The 25,027-nt window shown below is 44.0% G+C and overlaps 1 protein-coding gene across 1 annotated transcript in view; it reads right to left on the bottom strand.

The window, feature by feature from the left end:
* The window catches only part of LOC124775194 (proclotting enzyme-like), a 158,213-nt gene that overhangs the window by 72,358 nt on the left and 60,828 nt on the right, over window positions 1–25,027 (bottom strand). Inside the window, exon 5 of the mRNA XM_047250036.1 lies at window positions 8,702–8,880. Within this exon, the coding sequence (XP_047105992.1) occupies window positions 8,702–8,880 (179 nt within the window). The remainder of the gene's footprint in view (window positions 1–8,701; window positions 8,881–25,027) is intronic.

Below are 25,027 nucleotides of genomic sequence, written 5' to 3'. Positions count from 1 at the left end.
GAAGACTCTGACAGGTGACACGTACTTAAGCATCCTGTCTGATGACCTGCATCCATTCATGTCCATTGTGTATTCTGAGGGGCTTGGGCAATTCCAGCAGGTCAATGCGACACCACACACATCCAGAATTGCTACAAAGTGGCTCCAGGAATACTGTTCGGAGTTTAAACAGTTCTACTGGCCACCAAAATCCCCAGAGATGAATATTATTGAGCATATCTGGAATGCATTGCAATGTGTTCTTCAGAAGAGATCTCTAGCCCATTCGTATTCTTATGGATTTATGGATAGCCCTGCAGGATTCATGGCGTCAGTTCTCTCCAGCACTACTTCAGACATTAGTCGAATACATGCCACGTTGTGTTGCGCCACTTCTGCGTGTTCGCGGGGGCCCTACACAATATTAGGCAGATGTACCAGTTCATTTGGCTCTTCAGTGTAATAATAATAATAATAAAAATTTCTTACCATACTCTTTATGGTAAAATTTTTTTAACACCTAATGAAAACGTTTTTAAAGCCCCTACTGTCTACCGACCACTACGAAAGCTGGAACGTTCGATAGTGCGTGGTAGAGACCAGGTTGACTACCACTAGCATAGACAAACTACCTAAAATCTAAACTCAGGCATATAGATGTACCTAACAGACAGTCGTTAAGATTGTAGGTGGATGTGTTTCACATTTCTGGCGAGTGTTGTGCACCAGCAGGAAGCAAGAAAGCTCTTACCTTCTGTTCTGTGTACTATGTCAGTGTCCAGAGTACGGTGGCCAATCTGTGGTACGCACATGCAGCCATTACACCCCTCACGGTCTCTGTGTTACGAGGGTTGAATGTTAAACAACATTAATTTAATTTTAATTTCCGTTACTTAATGCATCATGCCGATATACACAATGTTGTATCGATTAGTGGACCTCCCTCGCAGCAGAGAAAGTCAGAGCAAAATAATGTAGACTATCTTGACCAGCCCTGCACATGGATGCATTTGACGGCATTTCAGCAGCTAGCATAACTGATTAACTGAAATACTGCATATTATCCCTCTTCATATTTAGCTCATCATTTAACAATATTTTAATCATTTAACAATGGTTTAGCACCTTTCCGTTTCCTTCCATCGAGGTGTGTAGACGTATGCTACCTACTTCTCTATTTTTGCGTTCAGTCTTTGTTACAGACCATGACGGTAACCCAAACCGAGGTTAAAAGTGGGTCCGTATCTTCCGTGCGCTATGTTTGTGGGGTTCCCTCCTAAGAAATTGTTACCTTCCGTACACAGTCATAACAGTAGTAGTTACCAGTCTGACTAGTCATGCCCAGGCACAAATACTGCCTGTGTAACTAGATCATCACAATCGATAGACATGTTGTATTAGTTAATCCCAAGTCCAAGACTTCAAAGTACTCACAATGTTACATTAAAATGTCCTGATCACACCACATAGAGATGTTACATGAACAGTCTTCCGTGACGCCATCACTGAGCTAACGTGCTATGCAGGTGCATGATGGTCCATTGGAGATTGTCTTAATGCATTGTCATGTGCAATTACTAAGCCTGGAAAAACAAGAGTTTTCTTAAATATACTGCCCCTATCACATTCTGCAGTGGCAGGTTCTCAAGTAAAACAGAACACTACAAAATTACAAATAAGCTGTGCAGACCAAATCCATCGTTCTTCTTCAACAACTTCTATAACAGCCGACGCGTTAAATGAATCCGTGCTAGCTATAACTGGGTTCCGCTCCCATGCTCAAAACATGCTGACGTCATAGCTAGTAGACAGCGAGTTACCCACTCAGGAGTGAACTTAAGAGCCTTTCACGACTTCACAATGCCTGACGCTAAAATTTTACAATCACCCGGTGTCAGTGTATAATATGTCAGTGAACTGTATATATAAAAACTGGAGGTCCACGCACTCGTAACCAACAAGCTATCCGAACACGCCTCACTCTTCAATGTTCCGGCGCACATCAACCGTTTTTCTAACCTCCACAGCAATTCTCTTAATGAACTGCAGGACCATCTCTTGTGGAACAAACAAATGATAGTGACTTCTTAAAGCCAAAGGATGGAGGTGTGTTTGAAATGTATTTTGCTGACTGGGTGTGACAGCCGGAAAGTAAAGCCTCTGATTGAGGGCTTGGAGCACGCAACAAAATTAATTTGATTTGCAGGAAGAGGAAATTTGCTAGAAATTTCAATCTTCCGGAAAATATCCTCTTTCCTCTCCATAGGATCCTATCTGTGGTAGTATACCCAACTAATTTATTTATACAGTCTCTCCTTTTAATATTCGGCAGTCTTATTGCGTCAAAGTTTCATTAGGACATTTCGAAAAAAAACACGAAGTGCGAGGTACATAAAGACGCTATACTTAAATTTTTGCTTTGCACCTACTGAGACAATTGCCCTCCATGTCGTTCGAATCGCGACAAGTTAACTAACTGTAATAATGGATTACCTATTGTGCGAACGTCTTTACCCTTGAAAAAATAGTGCTATTCGTTTACAAATCTCACAGAGAACCCTGTTACCCTTCTTAAAGAAAGTACAATAACTACAGGGTGTTACAAAAGGGTACGGCCAAACTTTCAGGAAACATTCCTCACACACAAAGAAAGAAAAGGGCTTTCAAATGCCCCCATAAATGAAAGTCAAGAGGATTGAGGTCAGGATAGCGTGGAGGCCATGGAATTGGTCCGCCTCTATCAATCCATCGGTCATCGAATCTGTTGTTGAGAAGCGTACGAACACTTCGACTGAAATGTGCAGGAGCTCCATCGTGCATGAACCACATGTTGTGTCGTACTTGTAAAGGCACATGTTCTAGCAGCACAGATAGTGTATCCCGTATGAAATCATGATAACGTGCTCCATTGAGCGTAGGCAGAAGAACGAAACTAAACTGAGCTCTAACATGGAAATTAAGCGTTTCCGGACACATGTCCACATAACATCTTTTCTTTATTTGTGTGTGAGAAATGTTTCCTGAAAGTTTGGCCGTACCTTTTTGTAACACCCTGTATATCCATGACAGTGTGGATCGCGAACCACACACCACGGAGGTCGATGCCTTAAGCAGTAAGGGTCTGCCTCCGAAAGGCAATGTGATAATGGTTCGAGGTCCGGTCTGACTTGGTTTTAATTTATCGCTGTTCTCCAACAGTATATTGAAAAAAGTAGACAGGAGAATGTACTAGATTCAGATGCACCAGAAAAGAAGCAATATAATCAGGTTCCCAGGGATACAGAAGACGGAGAAAGTATAGGGAAGCACAAAAAGAAGCCCTCCGTAAAACACGATATCCAACCGGAACTAATGAAAAAATTACATATTGTGACGATTGAATTAATGAAATCATTACGGTCAATCATTTGAAGCTTCTGTATCTCACATACACATAAAGGAAACAAATAGCAAATATCTACATACCAGTCGAAATGACTGGGCAAAGGCAATTATTGTACTTATCTTTAAGAAGGGTAACAGGGTGCTCCGTGAGAATTACAGAGGAATAACACTAGTGTCCCACGGTGTGATGGTTTCTGAAAAGATAGCTTTACAGAAAATAAGGAAAAAATCGAACCACATTTAAGAGAAGAACAGAAAAGATTTAGACCTGGATGATCAATTATAGATGCCATATTTATAGTCCGACAGGTTGTAGAAAAGAAATGGGAATTTGGGAAAGACATCGTAGTTGCATTCATAGATACAAAAAAAGCTTATGACACTGTCAGAAGGGAAAAGATTTGGCAAGGTCTAAATAGACTGTAACTGTCAAAAGGAATGCAAATGAGAATCAGAAAGATGTGTAAAAATTGCCTGAATTGGGCTACAATAGATGGCAAAAAATCAGACTGGTTTACAACGGACAGAGGGGTAAGGCACGGAAGCGTGCTCTCAGCAGTGGTTTTTAATATAGTCATGGACAACATCACAAGGACATGTAAACGTAGGCTTTCGAGGCCGTCAATAAAATTCTTCTGGGTCTGAGGCCGCATTGTCAACTATAAAACTAAAGTTAGCAATACACCCTGAGGAAGGTGTCTTGCAATAGTCGCCGAAACGTCGGAATTTTATAGCTGACAATGCGGCCTCAAACCCAGAAGAATTTTATTGACTATCGCAAGGAAAGTTCGTCGAGGGTCTACAGCAGATGAAATGAAAATCATAGTATATGCAGATGATGTCCTGATTTGGGAAGAAAATGAGCAGAAGTTAGAAGAACAACTAAACACCTGGCAGAGAGTATTTGAAGCAGCAGGTAGGAAGTAAGCTTAACGAAAAGCGAAGTAATGAAAATCAACGGGAAAAATGAAAAAATGAATAATTTAACTTTCAATGGAAAAATTATTAAAGAAGCAGATTCTTTTAAGTATCTAAGAAGTAAATTAATTAAAGGAAATATCTAGGATGAAATTTCGAAGATAACAGAAACTGTTCGAAATTCTATTATTGTGTAACGGACATAATTAGAAATAAGAAAACAGAAACAATTTAAAAATTTAAGAGGATGCTAAAAGATGATAGCAGAGGCTTTTAATGGAATAAAGCATCCGAGAAGGAACAGAATAAGGAATGAAATAACACTAAACACCACGCATATAAAGCCCCTAAAAGAAGCTATGGAAAGTAATAGGCTTAAATGGTTTGGCCACATTAAAAAATTGGGACCAGAGAGACTTCTGAGAAGTGCCCTAGAATGAGCAGAATCTGGACGATGACCAACTGGAAGATCACGAAAGAGACGGAGAGACGAAGGATGATATGAACCAATGAGAACTGCAGTGGAAGTAGATGCTAAATGATAGACTATGGGAGGAAAGAGAAGATTGCAAGAGGCTCTGTGAACGACTGGCAGAAGCAGAAACGTTTCAAAAAGAAGAAGAAACAATCGAAAATCGATATAATAAAATTCGTGATTCCACATGCTACCAATATAGATGATGTCGAACAAGCACGTACACTTCAACAACTTCTATTTAATTCGGATGGAGAATATAAATGCGACCGCCAAGTCTAACAGACATCTTAAAATTAGTAAATATATAGTGATGTATGAGCTACAGACAACAAAGATTAGTAGTGCCAAATCTTTGTGCTGTAACATTCTACAGAGTGTGTCGTGGCCCTTTAAAATGCTATAACGTTACCGCCACTGACGTTGCATTTCCAAGCATTCTCGTTTCCAGATGAAGCTCTGAAATTAAATCGTATTTTGAATAATCTAAAATGTCACAAGAGTGCTTCCGACAGGGATATGACCATAATTTTGCGAAATAGGATGCATTAAATACACAACTGATCTCACGTTATGAAAACTGCGCAGACGTGAAACAAATATATCTGGTACCATCCCCCCCCCCCCTCCCACCTATATCTACCTAGGGATTACATTAAAAGGAATCTTAGGATTTACCGCCCTGTCTACGACAGGGTCATTAGAAACGGAGCACAAGCTCGGATTGAGGAAAGATGGGGAAGGAAATCAGCCGTGTCGTTTGCGAAGGAATGGTCACGTTGTTTACCGTCACCGATTTCAGGAAAGCACGGGAAACCTAAATCTGGATGGCTGGACAAGAATTTGAACCACTGTTCTCCAGAATACGTGTCCAGCATCTTATCAGTGCGCACCTTGTGCGGTATGTCGTTTCACACCGTACTGAATTACACTGAACATTACATGCTCCCATTCGAAATCTCGCAAAACTTGTGTGGGAGGATGATGTCCTGTTGCGGCGCCAGTCCTTTCTCCTGGAGGAGACATGGAAAGAGCGACTGACGTCCGACAAAGGGTTCCGTCCTAACGACTACACAGAGCCCACAACAACATCGCCAGTGTCCCAACTACGCAGGAAGAGTTGGTGCCACCTAAAAAGGTGCCCAACAGGCCAAGCCGCAACTACAGTTGTCCTGTGGAGATTGGGCATCGTCGGCAGCTCTGAATGTGACTGCAAAGCAGCAGGACAGGACGTGGAGCACGTTGCCCGAAGAGAAGATACTCAGGGGAACAATGGTGATGTTCTGGAAGCTACAGCTGAAGCTATCAATCGGATATCGAATACTGATGTAGATCTGTGAATGTGGAATGTCATGTCAAAGATGTAGATTTTGAGATTTCTATTTTTTTGTTTCTTTGTAAAATTTGTGGTTCGTAATTTGTTTTTCTTACGTAAAATGTGTAATTTGGAACTTTTGGGTCTGTCTACCAAACGACAAAAACAATAAATAATTGCAAATCTCATCTACGGCATCAAACGCCCTCGCATTATGTGCTATCGTTCCTATCATTGGTTAAACACGTGTACTGAGTATGAATATGGTGATACCCGAAGTTTTTAATAAACTACAACCAGATTATGTACAAAGGCGAAAAAAGTAAAGAACAAAACTTCGGTATATACAACATACTCATTGTTGCTTAACGAGCTCTAGAATGTAAAAACGAATATTAAAATTAGGGTCCTCCCTGCATTACTTTTCTATATTCCTTATGCCGACTACACAGTAAATGTTAATAGCAGCCGGCTGGAATGGCCGAGCGGTTCTAGGTCCGGAACCACGCGGCTGTTACGGTCGCAGGTTCGAATTCTGCCTCGGGCATGGATGTGTGTGATGTCCTTAGGTTAGTTAGGTTTAAGTAGTTCTAAGTCCTAGCGGACTGATGACCTTAGAAGTTAAGTCCCATAGTGTTCAGAGCCATTTTTGTTAATAGCAGTCTAACTTCGTAATTGTCTCCTTGCGTATCTATTGTTTGGAGACAGATCATTTCTGTACCTGTGAGGCGCGGAGCCTAGAGAGGGTTGAGGTGGGAGTCATAGGGGTAAGGCACCCGTTCTTGCCCCGCCACAAAGGACATTTTATTGTAAGCATTCCTATTTTTACATTATCAATTTCTTAAGTTATCGGCTAACTTGCACAGGATAAATAAGCATGAGGACAATGAGTATCGAAAATAGCAGCCGAGAATTCTAGGAAATTATTGCGGTACATGCTGCCGACAATAAATCTGACATGATTCGTGATGAGTGCAAACATCGATCTTACATTGTGTAAATTATAAAGATGTCAGAATTGTTCAAATCTGTTGCTATACGAGGTGCGACACTAAAGTAAAGAGACTGATGTGGAAAAAAAATGTTGCTTACCGTTTTAGTCAAGTTTAGTGTTGTCTCCTTCAAAGTAGTTCCCTTCTGATTGCACACACTTTTTCCAGTGCTTCTGCCATTGATGGTAACATTTCTGGAACTCATCTTCTGTAATATCCTTCAAGACCCTCGTCACAGCTTTTTGGACATCTTGTGTTGTTAGAAAATGGTGTCCCTTGACCGCCGTTTTGACTCTTGGAAATAGAAAAAAGTCGCACGGAGCGATATCTGGTGAATAAGGTGGCTGTGGTAGTACTGAAATTTGTTTTGAGATTAAAAATTGCTGTACTTACAGAGCAGTATTGGATGGCGCATTATCGTGATGCAGAATCCAATTATCACAAATGTTGTCACGGACACGAAGAACTCTTTTACGAAGTCTTTCTAAAATTTCTTTGTAGTAATATTGGTTATCTGTTTGTCCAGGAGGCACCCACTCTTTATGAACAACTCTTTTGTAAGCAAAGAAGCAAACAAGCATGCATTTCACTTTTGACTTTGTCATGCGAGCTTTCTTTGGTCTGGATGATCGCTTTGAGCACCATTGCGAACTTTGGCGTTTTGCCTCTGGATCGTACTGTAAAAACCAACTTTCATTACCAGTGATAACACGGCTCAACAATTCTGAATTGATTTCCGTTTGCTCTAACAGATCGGCTGCCACGTCTTTCCATGTTTCTCCCTGATGTGGTGTGAGATTTTCGGGGACACTTTTTGCACAAATCTTTCTCATACCAACATCTTCATTTATTATTAGGTGAACTGTTTCTCGATTGATCTTCAGTTCTTCTGCAATCATTACACGCATAATCTTCGATCAGATCATAGGAGTTCACGCACCCTGGCCAAGTTGACATCCGTCCGTGAGGTTGATAGTCGTCCACTGTGGTCTTCATTTCCAACATTCGTTCTGCCTTCACTAAACATTTTACCCAATTTAATGCAAAAAGAAATGGGCTATCGTTGCGCAATATTATGCGGTTACATTTCCATGACGAGAGACACAAACACATGTTAACTTATTACAGCACAACTCACGACTGAGCAGTTGCATCGATGTGCCGCTTGGACTAGAAGCAGCTTATAAACCAAGGTCAAAGATATTGTGCATATGCAAGCTTGCAGGGTTGCCACATCTTGCAAAGAAAATCAGTCTCATTACTTTATTGTCACACCTCCTATTGTACTCTTAGACCTTAAGTTAAAAGCATTGCACATGCACTTCTCAAATTTTTGGAAAACTATATTCTAAATGGTTTATTTCTCTGAATTGCTATGCTAAAGCAAAGTACTAAGCATTGATGTTAACTAATTATTAGTATTAAAAACATAGGAATGCGTGCTGCAGCAAAGGTGGGGACGATAGGTTATACGACTATTTGGTGGGGTGGGGAGGGGGGGAGAGGGGGGGAGACGGTAACGATCTGTGACATCTCCAGAATCGAACCGTGGAGCCAGTGTTGTACCTGGTGGAGGAACTAAGTAAGAATGTTGAGCCTTGGCTCAGGAGCAGGATGGCGCTAGCTAGGTTGACTCACCACCATCAGTGGCTATGAGCGCGGGGAACCTGGTGGAGGTGGCCACCGGGTAGACGGGCGGCGGCGTGATGGGCAGGATGATGGGCTTCCGCGTCGTGCTCGTCGTCGTCGTCGTCCTGCGCGTCGTGCTCGTCAGCGGCCTCACCGTCACCAGCTGCGTCGGCCGCTGCGTCACCACGCTGGAAAAGGCGCACAGGCGATACGGGACTCAATAACAGCGCCAAAGGTGGGAATTATAAAAAATGGTTCAAATGGCTCTGAGCACTATGGGACTTAACATCTGAGGTCATCAGTCCCCTAGAACTTAGAACTACTTACACCTAACTAACCTAAGGACAGCACACACATCCATGCCCGAGGCAGGATTCGAACCTGCGACCGTAGCGGTCTCGCGGTTCCGGACTGAAGCGCCTAGAACCGCTCGGCCACACCGGCCGCCCTGGGAATTATACTTCCGGCCACTACAACTGAAACATCACGAAGAACAGCAAATAATCAGATTTTAGGTATTGTGCTTATATATTAGACTATGAAGATAAGACGGTAAATTCGTAGGTGATATGGGGGTGCATAGGTAACGATGGTTCGTACACACAGCTGCCACCTCTGGTACCAACCACGGTTCTTAGCCAGCTGGGCAACAAGTCTAACTGAGCTTGAATGACAAAAATGGGTACGCCATTTCATGCTGCTTCAGCTACATGCCGGCGTTTACCAGCCGTTCTGGCTGGCTAGTGCTAGTGGTGATCTGCAAATCTCTCCGCAGTCCATGACCAGATGATTTCAATGGATGAGAGATTTGGGGAACATGCTGGCCGAGGAACAGCCACCTCTTTATCGGGGTAGGTCGGGATAGCACGGGGAACATGCGGTCTTGCGTTATAATGTTGAAAGAGGTCTCTGAAAACAGGGCAAAGTCGCCGGCCTTAACAAGTAACGTCAGCTATGCAAATTATCGGCTATTAGAACCAGAGGTGATTGAGTTGTGCACTGAGTCGCACCACATAACATCAGCTCAGGTGCCAGGTTCGTATGACGATGACATACACAGTGCATACTGCTACGAGAGGCGCAGGAACGGAGAGTCATGAAGGTACCGACAGGAATGTGGAACCATCCCGACTCCAAAGACGTGACCAGCTGCGATAGGTTTCTCGTTTGAGGATTCCTGGAGTGGACAGCCCGATCGAGATGGTCCAACAGATTCTCGATTGGGTTTCAAACTGAGGAATTTGGTGACCACGGGAATACGGTAAACTCATGCTGGTGCTCTTCGAACACGCACGTCCTACTGCCACCGTGCCGACTGCATGTAGGGGTCGACATCGCCCCCCCTCCCCCCATGATAGCTAAATACTTGTGTTGATTCACTGACCCTTCCAGAATGACGAGATTACTCAGGGAATGGCCTCCGGCCTGCACTATTCCGGCGATTGTGACAGGGTATTTGTTTTCAGACGTTCCACGCCAGACACGATAACGGCCGTCTATTTGATGGATAAAACATGACTCATCTGAAAAAGCTGCCTGTCGCCACATGGACGTCCAGTAGTGGTATTGACGTACAAATTCCAGCCTTCGTCGTCGATGAATAGGAGGCAGGACTCATCCTACATGGCCTGCTGTGGAGGCCCATACGTTGTGACATTTGCTGAATGGTCGTTGAGCAGGCACTGTTAGTAGCCTCTTGGTTCATCTTAGGGCGGTAGTCAGTTGCTCAGTAGGCCTACGTCTGTTCGGCTATACAAATCTCCGCAGTTTTCGTTCACACCTCTCATCTATGGCATGTGATGCACCACAGTTATCCTCGTCCCAGCTTTGGATAGTGATATTTTTCCATGCACTGTGTACTTTTACCACGGCAGCATGCGAACAGTTTACAGACTTAACCGTTTCGTAAATGCGTTCATCTTTGGTCCAAAAGCTAATGATGATGCCTTTAGGGATATCAAACAAATCACTCCGTTTCCGCATTACGAGAACGACTGCACTGTTCTCCGCGTCCCCTCGACACTCTTTAGATACCCTCCACAACTAGCGCTGCCACCTGCCATCCGAGTGGCTTTTGCACATTGACGTTGAACACAGGTGGTGGTTACACTAACGTGACTTAACCGTGTAAAATCTGCCAACGTTCAGTCCTCTTGGATCTTCCGCTGTATGTAGAACAGGGACTCGTGCTGCTTCCATTGTTATCGTTGTTGCGGCAACGTTGATGCTCCACCTCGCTCCCTCGTCAAGAGAAGCAATGATCGACTTGTTGACAGGCAGTAGTGCTCCAGACCTCGTCACACTTTCCGTGAGGATCTTAGTCTTGCTGCAAACAAGTCCATTTCCTGACTCAAGGTATGTGACTTGGCTTTAAGACTCAGCACGGCCTAACGAACAATACGACTCGTACGCTGCTCTCGTGGGGCCTTTGAGATAATACATAGCGTTGGGTATAGTCCTCCTAAAACCATAGAGTAGCATGGTAGTTTTGGGATCCAGACCAGCACAAGCAGCAGTATCACGGAACGATAAACCACCATATCGATAGGACACGATCCTGCCGTTGTAGATTTCCGACTGGTGCTGGTAGACTTTTACACATTTTAATCGAGATATAGCACGATATTCCAACAAAGAAACAACATTCGAACGTTGTTAATGATTGATAAACGGTTATGTAATCTTTCCTTACATACAGAATCTAGATGGTGTTCCTCCTACCTACTTAATGCACATGCGCTGAAATGTTAATCATTTGCATATCCAAGAACGTAGTGAACTTCAGGACTATTTGCCATTTGTTGCATGTTGCCTTCGCGGTGTTCATTGTGTAAATACGCGAAATTTCTGGCACGTTGAAAAAGCATTTGGCACCCGTCTTGGGCAATTATATAGTATCGCTTCACAATAGCGATTCTGTTGATAAGTCTCCTCTGCTTTAGACATTTCACACAACCTCCTCTGAGGAGGTATCTTCACCAGGGAGAAAGGGTATGGTGGAAACTGCCTCTGCTATACCCTGTTGTTCCCACAGAGAATATTATTGTGTATACGTTGACGCGACAAAAGTCATGAGATATCTCTTAATATCGTGTCGGTCCTCGTTTTACCCGGCATAGTGCAGCAGTTCGAAAGAAGTGCTATGGACTCAACATGTCGTTGGAAGTCCCCTGCAGAAATATTGAGCCATGCTGTTTCTATAGCCATCCATAATTGCGAAAGTACTGCCTGTTGAGGGTTTTCTGCATGAACTGGTCTCTCGATTATGTCCCATAAATGTTTGATGGGTGGCCAAATCATTCGGTCGAATCGTCCAGAATGTTTTTCAAACCAGTGGCGAACGTTTGTCACCCAGTAACTTGGTACATTATCATCCATAGACATCCCATCGTTGACTGGGAAGATAAAGTGCATGTATGGTTCCAAACGGCCACCAAGTAGCCGAATATAACTATTTACAATCAATGATAGGTTCAATCGCACTGGAGGATCGAGCCCACACCACAATGGAGATATCACCAGCTTCCACAGAGCCTTGTTGACAACTTGGCTCCATGCCTTCGTGGGGTCTGCGCCACACTCGAACCCCACCATCAGCTCTTACCAACTGAAATCAGGACTCATCTCACCAGGCCATCGTTTTACAGTTGTCAAGGGTCCAACCGATACGGTCACGAGCTTAGGAGAGGCGCTGCAGGCGATGTGGTACTGTTAACAAAGGTACTCGCGTCGGTCGTCTGCTGTCATAGCCCATTAAAGCCAAATTTCGCCGCACTGCCCAAACGGATACGTTCGTCGTACGTCCCACGTTGATTTCTGCTGTTATTTCATGCAGTGTTACTTTTTTGTTAGCAGTGACAACTCTACGCAAACGCCGCTGCTCTTGATCGTTTAGTGTAGGCCGTCGGCCAATGCGTTGTCGGTTGTGAGAGGTAATGCCTGAAATTTGGTACTCTTGCACGCTATTGACGCTGTGGATCTCAGAATACTGAACTCCCTAACGTTTTCCGAAATGGAATATCCCATGCATATTGTTTCAACTACCACTCCACTTTCAAAGTGTATTAATTCTCGTCTGTGACTATAATCACGTCGGAAATCTTTTCACATGAATCATCTGACTACAAATGGCACCTCTGCCGATGCACTGCCCTTTTATACCTCGTGGTCCGATACTATCGCCATCCTTATGACCCTCTGTGACTTCTGTTCAAAAAGGCTCTGAACACTATGAGACTTAACAGCTGAGGTCATCACTACTTAAACCTAACTAACCTAAGGACATCACACACATCCATGCCAGAGGCAGGATTCGAACCTGCGACCGTAGCGGTCGCGCGGTTCCAGACTGAAGCACCTAGAGCCGCTCGGCCACTTCGGCCGACTATGACTTCTGTCATCTCTGTGTATACTGATCTGCAGAACAAGGCTGGATTATTGTTTCGGATCCTTTTTTATGTAACAATGACAATACTAATAATGCTCTTGTTCTGGAACAGTAACATCCGCGCTATGGGAACAGATAAATGACCTATAACGAAACGAAACAGGTACGCCTAGGATCAATAACACGTGGTCAATAACAGTGTTACTATTACTTGTTCTGCTTTTCTTCTAACACACTATATAAATTAAGTAGAAATGCAAATAATGTGAAAGTACTGGGAATCATCCAATTATATTTTTTTCTTATTTTCATGGAGGGTACACCGCAGCTGTTTTCTGAAGACAAGAAGATTTGTCTCTGTTTTTGTGATGACCGTTCCAGAGTCTGGATCCCGACTGAGAAAAATATTTCTTTTTATTACTATGATACGGAGTGGTACAGGGATGATTTTGCTTTGGAGAAAATTGTATTCTGTGGAGTTAATTAACACTGAATACAAATAAGTGAGACTGTGGAACGTAAATGACAAGTAGGTAAAATAAAGAGTGTGGTACCCCCTGCTGTTATGTCAAAGTTTCTTCTTTAGAAAGAAATCGTTGTTTGTGAACCTTTTAACAATGGGACGAAGAGAGACTTGGAAACGACAGGCAATGAGTCTTTTATGAGCGAATAACTTTGCTTCAGTTTTAGATAATTTGCGTTTCACACCTATATGCTGTGCCCACTGTGATATGGCAAATAAGACAATGGCTGATGGTGCTCAGACTCATTGCCCCTGTATTTAAGTGTAACTGAAATGGTCAGTGCATAGGTGGTACTTGCAGTGGAACGGAAGATAGTGGATCACGTTCTAACCCATGTTACTTACTTTCCTCATTTGATCTGGTTGCTTGGACACTGCATGTTGGCGGTATGGTAAAGAAGATGTCGAAATCCACTACATCGAAAGCCTTACTGAAATTCAAAAAGCACAAAATATCAACCTCTTGTCTTTTTGTGTGGATCCAGGTAGTCCGTCATTTTTATCACGTCGATCAACTTGCAATGATATTTGCAGCAGACTTACCGCTATTCGTGTAAAAGTTTCTTTGTCATTCATTAGTTTGTAATATGGTCACGTAGTACGCTTTCCAATCCCTGGGACTGTACTGCCAGAACACAAATGAGTGCGTAGTTACAGAAATTCTTTGCGGATATATTCTTAAGTAATGTTTTCAGAATTAACAAACAAATCCGAAGCATTTTGACCCATTATCAAAGCTGAAGCAGTAACTAACAAAAATAATCAGAAAAAGTATTAGTTACAGGCAGGTGAAGCAGATAGAAGGCGCCAACACTGAAAAACCACAGTGCACATTATTAGATGATGGTGGTGCGGTACAGGTACGAGACGATGGGTGCTGGTCGGAAACAGGGAACAGTTAAAACAGGTAAAGGAGATATCGTCCTATGGTAGCAGTTTTGATGGGGTGATACACGGATCCTAGTTTGCCGGCCGTCGTCTCTCACTGACAAACAGTGCAGGTTGGTTTCTTTATGTGGGGGGAGGAGGTCATCAGTCTTCTGACTCGTTTGATGGCGCCCGCCATGAATTCCTCTCCTGTGCTAGCCTCTTCATGACAGAGTAGCACTTGCAACCTACGTCTTCAATTATTTTCTGGATGTATTCCAATCTCTGTCTTCCTCTACAGTTTTTGTCCTCTGCAGTTCCCTCTAGTACCATGGAAGTCATTCCCTCATGTCTTAACAGATGCCCGCTCGGCTAATCCCGCGCAGCCTTGAATTTTAATTCCACTCCTGAAACTTTCTTTTATTTCCATTATTGCTTCCTCGATGTGCAGATTGAACAGTAGGGGCGAAAGGCTACATCCTTGTCTTACACCCTTTTTAATCCGAGCACTTCGTTCTTGTTCGTCCACTCATTATTCCCTCTTGGCTCTTGTAAATATCGTATATTACCCTTCTCTCCCTATAATTTACCCCTATTTTTCTCAGAATTTCGAACACCTTGCACCATTTTACATTGTCGAAGGATTTTTCCAAGTCGACAAATCCTATGAACATGTCTTGATTTTTCTTTAGTCTTGCTTCCATTATCAACCGCAACGTCAGAATTGTCCTCCAGTGCCTTCACCTTTTCTAAAGCCAAACTGATCGTCATCTAGCACATCCTCAATTTTCTTTTCCATTCTTCTGAATATTATTCTTGCCAGCAACTTGGATGCATGAGCTGTTAAGCTGATTGTCCGATAGTTCTCGCATTTGTCAGTTCTTGCAGTCTTCGGAATTGTGTGGATGATATTTTTCTGAAAGTCAGATGGTATGTCGCCAGACTCATACATTCTATACACCAATGAGAATAGTCGTTTTGTTACCACTTCCCCCTAATGATTTAGAAATTCTGATGGAATGTTATCCATCCCTTCTACCTTATTTGATCTTCAGTCCTCCAAAGCTCTTTTAAATTCTGATTCTTACACTGGTTCCCCTATCTCTTCTAAATCGACTCCTATTTCTCCTTCTTCCTGTATGCTGAGACTGTCCTTCCGACAACCATTTCTTTTTTTTTATTTCCTCACATTTTTCCTGCAGCTATTTCGTCTTAGCTTACCTGCACTTCCTATTTATTTCATTTGTCAGCGACTTGTATTTCTGTGTTCCTGAGTTTCCTGGAATATTTTTGTACTTCCTCCTTTCATCGATCAAATGACGTATATCTTCTATTACCAATGGTTTCTTTACAGTTACCTTCTTTGTACCTACGTTTTCTTTCCAATTTCTGTAATGGCCCGTTTTAGACATGTCCATTCCTCTTCAACTGTACTGCCTACTGAGCTATTCGCTATTGCTGTTTCTATAGCCTTAGAGAACTTCAAGCGTATCTCGTCATCCTAAGTACTTCTGTATCCCACTTCTTTGCGTATTGATTCTTCCTGACTAATGTCTTAAACTTCTGGCTGCTCTTCAACACGACCAGATTGTGATCCCAGTCTATATCTGCTCATAGGTACGCCTTACAAGCCAGTATCTGATTTCAGAATCTCTGTCTGACCATGATGTAATCTACCTGAAATCTTTCCATATCACTCGGCCTATTCCAAGTACGCTTCCTCCTCTTGTGATTCTTGAACAGAGTATTCGCTATTATTAGTCGAAACTTGTCACAGAACTCAATTAGTCTTCGTACTCTTTCATTCCTTGTCCCAAGCCCATACTCTCCTGCGACCTTTTCTTCTTCTCCTTCCCGTACAACTTCATTCCAGTGTCCCATGACTATTATATTTTCGTCTCCCTTTACGTACTGTATTACCTTCTCAATGTCCTCATATACTTTGACTATCTCTTCATCTCCAGCTTGCGACGTTGGCCTATATACCTGAACTATTGTTGTCGGTGTTGGTTCACTGTCGATTCTGATAAGAACAATTCTATCACTGAACTGTTCACAGTAACACACTCTCTCTGTCCCACCTTCCTATTCATAACGAGTCCTACTCCCGTTATACCATTTTCTGCTGCTGCTGATATTATCCTATACTCATCTGAACAGGAATCCTCGTCTTCTTTGCATTTCATTGGACTGACCCCTACTATATCTAGGTTGAACCTTTGAATTTCTCTTTTCAGATTTTCTAGTTTCCCTACCACGTTCAAGCTCCTGACATTCCACGCCCCGATTCGTAGAACGTTATCTTTTCGTTGATTATTCAATCTTTTTTTCATGGTCACCTCCCCCTTGGCAGTCCCCTCCCGGAGATCAGAATGGGGGACTATTCCGGAGACTTTTGCCAATGAAGAGATCACACGACATTTCTTCAATTACAGGCCACATATCCTGTCGATACACGTTAGGTGTCTTTAATGAAGTGGTTTCCATTGCCTTCTGCATCTTCATGCCGTTGATCACTGCTGATTCTTCCACCTTTAGGGGCAGTTTCCCACCCCTAGGACAAGAGAGTGCCCTGAACTTCTGTTCACTCCTCGGCCCTCTTTGACAAGGCCGTTGGCGGGAACGAGGGTGACTTCTTATGCCGGAAGTCTTCGGCCGCCATTGCTGATTATTAATCAAAATTTAAGCAGTGGCAGGATTGGAACCTGGGCCCAAGGACGTTTCGATTACTAATCAAAGACGCTACCCCTAAACCAAGAGTGCAGGTACTCACAGTGCACCTACCCATTTCTTCGCCTCCAGCTTCCCACAAGGAACCAGCACACTAACCACGAGCACGAGTCCATCGCTCCCAAATGTGTCAAAGTGGACTCGGGAACGCTCTATGAACATGAGAGTGCTTAGGAGATTCTCCAGTCATCTGCTCTCACTTGCACCAAGAACACCTGAAATATCACCGAGCGAGCTCTACAGTTAAGGTCAGGCGCCTTGAGCCTACCTCGTTGTGTTGCAGGTAGTAGCCGAACATCATGATTCAGGAGAGTTCGTCAATACTTTCATAGTCTCGTGGAGTATATTCCCAGATGCGATGTCGCCATTATGAGGCCGAAAATGGTGCAACACGCTAGTAAGTGGTTATCTCTACTTCAGTGTACAGAATGTCCCACTCGAAAGAGACCCCGCGAACACATGTAGCAATTCCGCTGAAATAGCACCGTGTAATCTGTGACGTTTGACATGGCAACAATGCACTCTGCAAGATCGTTTGACGCAACAGTGTGTTTCCGCGAGTCACTGTGCTAGAGCTCAGTGTCCAGTGTTTTGTGACAACGTATCGCTATTCTGTTGAAGAGCGCTTGTTCCTTGTGAAACAATATTGGATTACTGGTTCCATTAAGATATGTCAGCGAATGTTTGTTGAACGGTTTTGTGACCGGCATATACCGTCTAAATTCTGCACACAAAAGGTAGTGAACAAGACGGTGAATATGGAATGGTGTTGGATCTTCACGGCGAGAGATGGACGCCATTATCGGAAGAAAAGGTGACTGATGTGGAACAACGATTGTTGGCCTCTCCTGCAAAGTATGTTCGACGTTTATCTCAGGAATGTGGAATGTCACAGAGAACGTGTCACAGACCTGCAAAGAAAACTGACTTGTATCGATACAGGTTTACAGTTGTTCAGGAACTGCATGTCAATGACAAAGACAAACGCATTACATTTTGAAGTTGGTTTCAGCAACTGGTTGCTCAGAGGTCAGGGATACTGCGGTACACATGCTTCATTGACGAGGCCTGGTTCCACCTCTCTGGTTATGTAAACTCTCAGATACACTTTTTTGGTGTAATGAAAATCCACATGCACTGGTCGAGCAACACCTGCATTCACAAAAGATTGGCGTGTTCTGTGCAATATCGTAGTGTCACATCATCGGACCAATTTTTTTTGAGTCCACTGTGACAAATGCAGTTTATATTGAAATGTTTCGGGAGTTTGTGACCCAGTTGGACGATGAAGAACTTATTCTCGGCTGGTACCAACAGGTTGGCGTCACATGCCACATGTCTCGAGTGATCATGGCTGAGATCGAAGCATTTTTCCCCGCCAGAGTGACTTCGAAAGGACTATGGTCCCCAAGGTCACCTGACTTTTTCATCTGGGGTGGCCGAAAAGGTAAGGTCTACAGGAACAAACCACACAGCTTAGGCGATTTACGAGAGAACATCATTCGTGAATTCCAGGCACTGACTCCAGAGGCTCTGGCAGCAACAGTCGAGAATCTGCAAAGTCGTCTTCACTGTATTTACAAGTCGAGGGCGGTATCTTCCAGCACCTTTTGTGATTCATCTTTATTTCCCCATGACGAAGGTATGAAATATTCGTTTCATTTCATCTCATGATCTTTATGCATGCCTTTAAGTGTAATTTAAGCAAATGTTTGTTTCTGGGGCCTCTTTCGTGTGACCGTGCGGTCTAGGGCGTCTTGTCACAGTTCGCGTGGCTGCCCCCGTCGGAAGTTCGAGTCCTCTCTCGTTGATTCACTGACCCTTAGCGTAAGTTAGTTTAAGTTAGATTAAGTAATGCGTAAGCCTACGGACTGATGACCTCAGCAGTTTGGTCCCATAGTCCTTACCACAAATTTCTAATTTTTCTCTTTCGTGTGGGACACACTGTATTATAAGGTCAGTATCATTTGCTACTGGTTGGAAAGTATTTCCTAATAGCTACAATGAATTATTTGCCATGGAAGAATTCATGCAGTTATGGGAAATGTTAGTGGTGCCAACTTCTATTTTCTGTGATCTGTCTCCGGCCGCAGTGGCCGAGCGGTTCTAGGCGCTTCAGTCCGGAACCGCGCGACTGCTACGGTCGCAGGTTCGAATCCTGCCTCGGGCATGGATGTGTGTGATGTCCTTAGGTTAGTTAGATTTAAGTAGTTTTAAGTTCTAGGGGACTGATGACCGCAAATGTTAAGTCCCATAGTGCTTTGAGCCATTTGAATCATTTTGCGATCTGTCAAAAATATTTGATAGTACTATTCACAGTATTCTCCTGTACGAGCACAAATACACGTCGTCACCCAGAAGACATAGTCAGATGTCAATGTAATTTCCTATACGTGTATACCATCGACATGTAAGTAAATCATTAGTGTTGCAATTCTCTGTGACAGATAGAACGGTCACCGGGATGTTTTAGTGTTGTTGGTGTTAAGTGTTGTTACCGGGCCTGGTAGAGTATATACAAGACGTGAACAGGGCAAACTTTGAGTGCCCACTGCGAACGTAGAAATGCCGTATACTTGTGTGAGAGTGTTATCAGAACCTAACGCTTTGAAGCGAGTCTCACTGTGGGGTCCGTTTGGCCGGCTGGGTGAACTGCGCGTCATCCAGATTTGTGATGCATTCCGATGTGGCAGTGGCCTGATGTTGCATGAAAATGTAAGGGCCGCTATACTCGTCGTCAGGAGTCTGGTCGACCACGTCTGACCACCACAAAGAAGGACTGTCGTATTTTGCGTCAAGAACATCATATGCTCGTCACATCTGCACCTGCCGCTCGAGAACAAGTAATGGACCCCCCGCAATATTCTGTGTCAGTCCGCGCTATTAGCTAGCGGAAGCAGGACAAGACAATTACCATCCCAGGTTTAGGTTGCCGTTAACACCAAAATACAAACGGCTGCTTTTGAAGTGGTGCTCTGACCTGGAAGCATGGGCTGCTGATGAAAGGCGTCGCATCGTGTTCTGCGATGAATAAGCAGTTCTATACCACCCTGGAAGAACAGTGGACGAGGTCCCATTCGTCCTGCATTCTGGAGAGGCATAGCGGTGCTACTCCTTTACTCCTGGCATCATCCCATCGGGTATAAGTTAACAGGTCACGGCCGGTAGAGAGTCAGAGAACTTTGATGGCACAAGGGTACATTACGGCATACTGATTGCTGAGTCCTCATTTGTTACCTCTCTTGTGATAGTGTCATGGTGCAATTTTGCAAGTGCACAATATTTATACACACATGCACGTGCCTCTATGAACTGTCTGCGTGATTTTGATGTAGTCTCATCTCCAGCAAGATACGAAGATCTGTCCCCGATAGAACTTGCGTGGGACCTGCCCCAACTACAACTCCGTCCCAGTGACAGTATGCAGGATATCACGGACCAGTTACAACAGTTGTGAACCATCTTGCCTCACAAGATGAGATGACGGCGTTAAGACACATTTCCTAAACGAATTAGTGCATGCTTCCAAACAGAGGGGGTGAAACTTCACACTGGTAAATATGCTCATACTACCAAGTTATTTGTAAATTTGACTCGATATTCTAATCACCACATCACATACCCTGTCAATCCGAGAAGTTTCATTTCGTTTCCTCGACCTCTACTGGCTGCTTCACTTTTTTTGTGAGGCAGTGATTACAGGGTCACGGACGCTGCTGGTAACTACACTGAAGAGCCAAATAAACTGCTACACCTGCCTAATATCATGTAGGGCCCCCTCCAGCACGCAGAAGTGCCGGAGCACGACGTGGCATTGACTCGGTTAATGTCTGAAGTAATGCTGGAGGGAACTGACACAATGAATCCTGCAGGGCTGTCCAATAACAGTAAGAGAACGAGGAGGTGGAGATCTCTTCTGAACAGCACGTGGCAAGGCATCCCAGACATGCTCAATAATGTTCATGCCTGGGGAGTTTGATGGCCAGTGGAAGTGTTTAAACTGAGAAGCGTGTTCCTAGAGCCACTCCGTAGCGATTCTGAACGTGTAAGTGTCGTGTTGCCCTGCTGGAATTGCCGAAGACCGTCGGAATTCACAATGGACATGATGGATGCAGGTGATCAGACAGGATGCTTACGTACGTGTCACCTGTCAGAATCGTATCTAGACGTATCAGGGGTCCCATACCACTGCAACTGCACCCTTACAGAGCCTCCACCAGCTTGACAGTCCCCTAGTCCCCTGCTGACATGCACTGTCCATAGATTCATGAGGTGTCTCCATAACCGTACATGTCCGTCCGCTCGATACAATTTGAAACGAGACACGTCCGACCAGGCAACGTGTTTACAGTCGTCAACACTCCAACGTCGGTGTTAACGGACCCAGGCGAATTGTACAGCTTTGTGTCGTGCAGTCATCAAGGGTACACGAGTGGGCCTCCGGCTCCGAAAGCCCATATCGATGATGTTTCGTTGAATGGTTCGCACGCCGACACTTGTTGATGGCCCTGCACTGAAATCTGTAGCAATTTGCGCAAGGGTTGCACTTCTGTCACGTTGAACGATTCTCTTTAGTCGTCGTTAGTCTAGTTCTTCCAGAATCTTTTTCCGGCCGCAGCGATGTCGGAGATTTGATGTTTTACCGGCTTCTTGATATTCACGGCACGCTCGTGAAATGGTCGTACGGGAAAATCCCGACTTCATCGCTACCTCGGAGATGCTGTGTCCTAACGCTCGTGCGGCGACTGTAACACTACTTCACACTCACATAAATCTTGAAAACCTGCCACTGAAGCTGCAGTAACCGATCTAACAACTGCGCCAGACACTTGTGTTATATAGGCGTTGCCTACCGCAGCGCTGTGTTCTGTCTGTTTACATATCTCTGTATTTGAATACGCATGCCTACACCAGTTTCTTTGGGGCTTCGGTGTAGGTTACACCCCGTTCAGCTAAAAGAATGCAGTGTGTCATATAAAGAAACTTAGAGATTGAATACAGTGATATAGCATCTTCATAACTGGGACTAATCACTAAAGCTGTATCGGTACCACAGGCATCGTTAGTGACTTCACTCTTGTTCTTGTTATGTACAGGTTGCATCTCAAATGAATGTAAAAGAATGAGAGGGGGTAAAGTGGGTCGTAACAAGCAACTTTCACACAGCAACCCACGTCCGTGCCCCATAGCGTACAGCGCTAGGCGTCATTTAACAGTGCCGTGCCGCCGGGAAGTTATGCATACAGCCAGCCGTTCGAGTCGAAATGGTAGCAGGCATTTTGGTCGGGACAACACCACGGAGTTTCTTCGGTATTTACTGGGACGCGAACGCGTTGCGATTGGCACTGCAAATGCCCGCTGATACCATGTTGCACAGAGTGCGGCACATGTGCACACTGCCCAGTCTGGTTCGCTCTGACATCTTTGTGTTTGGTACTGTGCCGAGCGGACCGGAAATGGAATTCTTTCCTTGGTAGGAAAGGGCAGACGTGCACTGTGCTTACGGATCGGCGGATGAAAATGATCTCACTGCTCATCGGTTGTACATTCAGCGGTATCCGAATCGGCGAGTACCAGATTCCGCACATTCACCGCCATCCAGAGTTCCCTGAGAGAGAAAGGGGCATTTCGTGTGAGTTACAAAGACACATGCGCATTTAAGGCCTACATCGAAACCCGATGTATTCATTTTGTGATACAGGTGCGAAGACCAACGCACAATGCGTATACCAGAGTTTCAAGAGGAGGCGTTGGCAGTGTTGCAAAAAACACGCCCTCGTCGAGTTCAGTGTTGCTCAAGAAATTGGTGTAAGCCATTCCAAGGTCGGACGTGCTTGAAATGAATATGGTTTGCAGCCTTACCGCTTTCAGAAAGTACAAGCCCTTACCCCATAAAATTTTCCGCGTCGAATTGTCTTCTGCCCGTAGTTTTAGCAGAAGTGTGCCATTCGACCTGAGTTCCCACACTTTGCACTTTTTGCGGATGACGCATTCTTTGCAAGGGAAGGTGTGTTCAACAGTCACAATCAACATGTGTGGGCATGGGAGATTTCTCACGCCGACTTGTTCGTGGTCACCAATAGCGCTTCGCCGCCAACGTTTGGGCTGGTTTGGTAGGTGACAATCTGATTGGTCCATATACATTCTCCCGACGACTGAACACAAGCAGATATATAATATTCTTAAGGGAAACATGATCATAGTTACCAGAACACATCCCACTCAACGTGTGAATGCGCACATGATACCAACATGATGGTACATCCGCACATTTCTCTCATGCGGTGCGAAATCATTTGGATGATATCTTTGGCGATAACCAGATAGGGTGCGGTGGCCGACAGCATGACCTGCAAGGTCCCCCCACTAGACTCCCCTCGATGTTGTCGTCTGGGAACAACTGAAATGTGTTGTGTAGAAACACCTATCGAGATGTATGAAGAACTGATAGCGCAGGTTTTGGCAGCCTCTAATGTAATAACCACTTTTCGAGGGCTGTTTGAATGCGTGCAATCATCACTCGGGCATCATTGCAAGAGAGCGCAATTTCGAGCAGTTACTATAGCTATTTGCAAATAGAGGTAATGAAACGTCAACCCCACCTCTCTCCTACCTTGATATAAAAAAAAAATTGAAAACGTGCCCTGCAGAGCTGCTAGCAGGTTAACTCGGATGGCGGTTTGTATGGCCATCTTCCTGGTGGTGCGCTACGCAGTCAAAGGGCGCCTAGTAAGGGATGCGGACAAGGCTTGCTATGTGAAAGTGGCTTGTTATGACCCATTATATCAGTTACATCAGCCCTCTCATTTTTACATTAATTTTAAAAACATCCCGTATAAATCATTTACCATCGTGTACCGAAGAAGTGGAGTGTGTGTGTGAAATCTCATGGGACTTAACTGCTAAGGTCATCAGTCGATAAGCTTACACACTACTTAACCTAAATTATCCTAAGGACAAAAACACACACCCATGCCCCAGGGAGGACTCGAACCTCCGCCGGGACCAGCCGCACAGTCCATGACTGCAGCGCCCTAGACCGCTCGGCTAATCCCACGCGGCCGAACAAGTGGAGATAGTGCTGTTAGCTAACGATACATTTGAAAACTCAAAACTTTCTTGGTAGTTAATAAGCTTTTCCCTACAAATGATCTGTCTCTTAACTTAGATAAAACACAATACATCCAACTGTACAGCGCACATGGTCTGACTATATCATTATGCATGAGGGATATTGATAAATGAAACAGAACATTCTATATTCTTTGATGTTTATAATGAGAAGAACCTGAAATGGAAGTTCGTTGTTACAGATCTTTTTAAACGGCTAAGATCGGAAACTTCTGCATTACAGGTGACACTAGGTACTGGAAGCGAAAGTATCAATAAACTGACTTGTTTTTTTATCCCATTGGCCAATGTTTTATAATATAACACCTCGGGAGACTCATCCCGAAGGGAAAAAGGGTTTCTCAGACGCCTGTAACAACTTTGATATGTGGTGTCCACTCTAGATCGTCTTTACACAGTTTGGCATACTCACAACATCCTCACGAAAACGTTTACTCCTTTGCGAAATTTGTTGTCAACAGTCAACCAAAATTCGAAAACAACATTAACATGCATAAATAAACACTAGAAGGAGAAAAGGTGTACCCAATCCATCATTCAACCTTAGCGTTCCACATAACGAAGAGAGCTATTCGCTCATAAAATTCTTTAACGACTTCACGCAGTGTTGTCATGAATATAATAATAAAATTAAAGGCAAATAGAAAGTCAAGTCATATTTGCTTGACAGCTCCTTCTAATCCAATAGAATACTTTA

The sequence above is a fragment of the Schistocerca piceifrons genome, chromosome 1, assembly GCF_021461385.2.
Source record: "Schistocerca piceifrons isolate TAMUIC-IGC-003096 chromosome 1, iqSchPice1.1, whole genome shotgun sequence".
In the NCBI taxonomy this organism is placed as follows: domain Eukaryota; kingdom Metazoa; phylum Arthropoda; class Insecta; order Orthoptera; family Acrididae; genus Schistocerca; species Schistocerca piceifrons.
The sequence above is the reverse complement of the archived record's forward strand: the minus strand, read 5'-3'. Positions and strand labels throughout refer to the sequence as shown.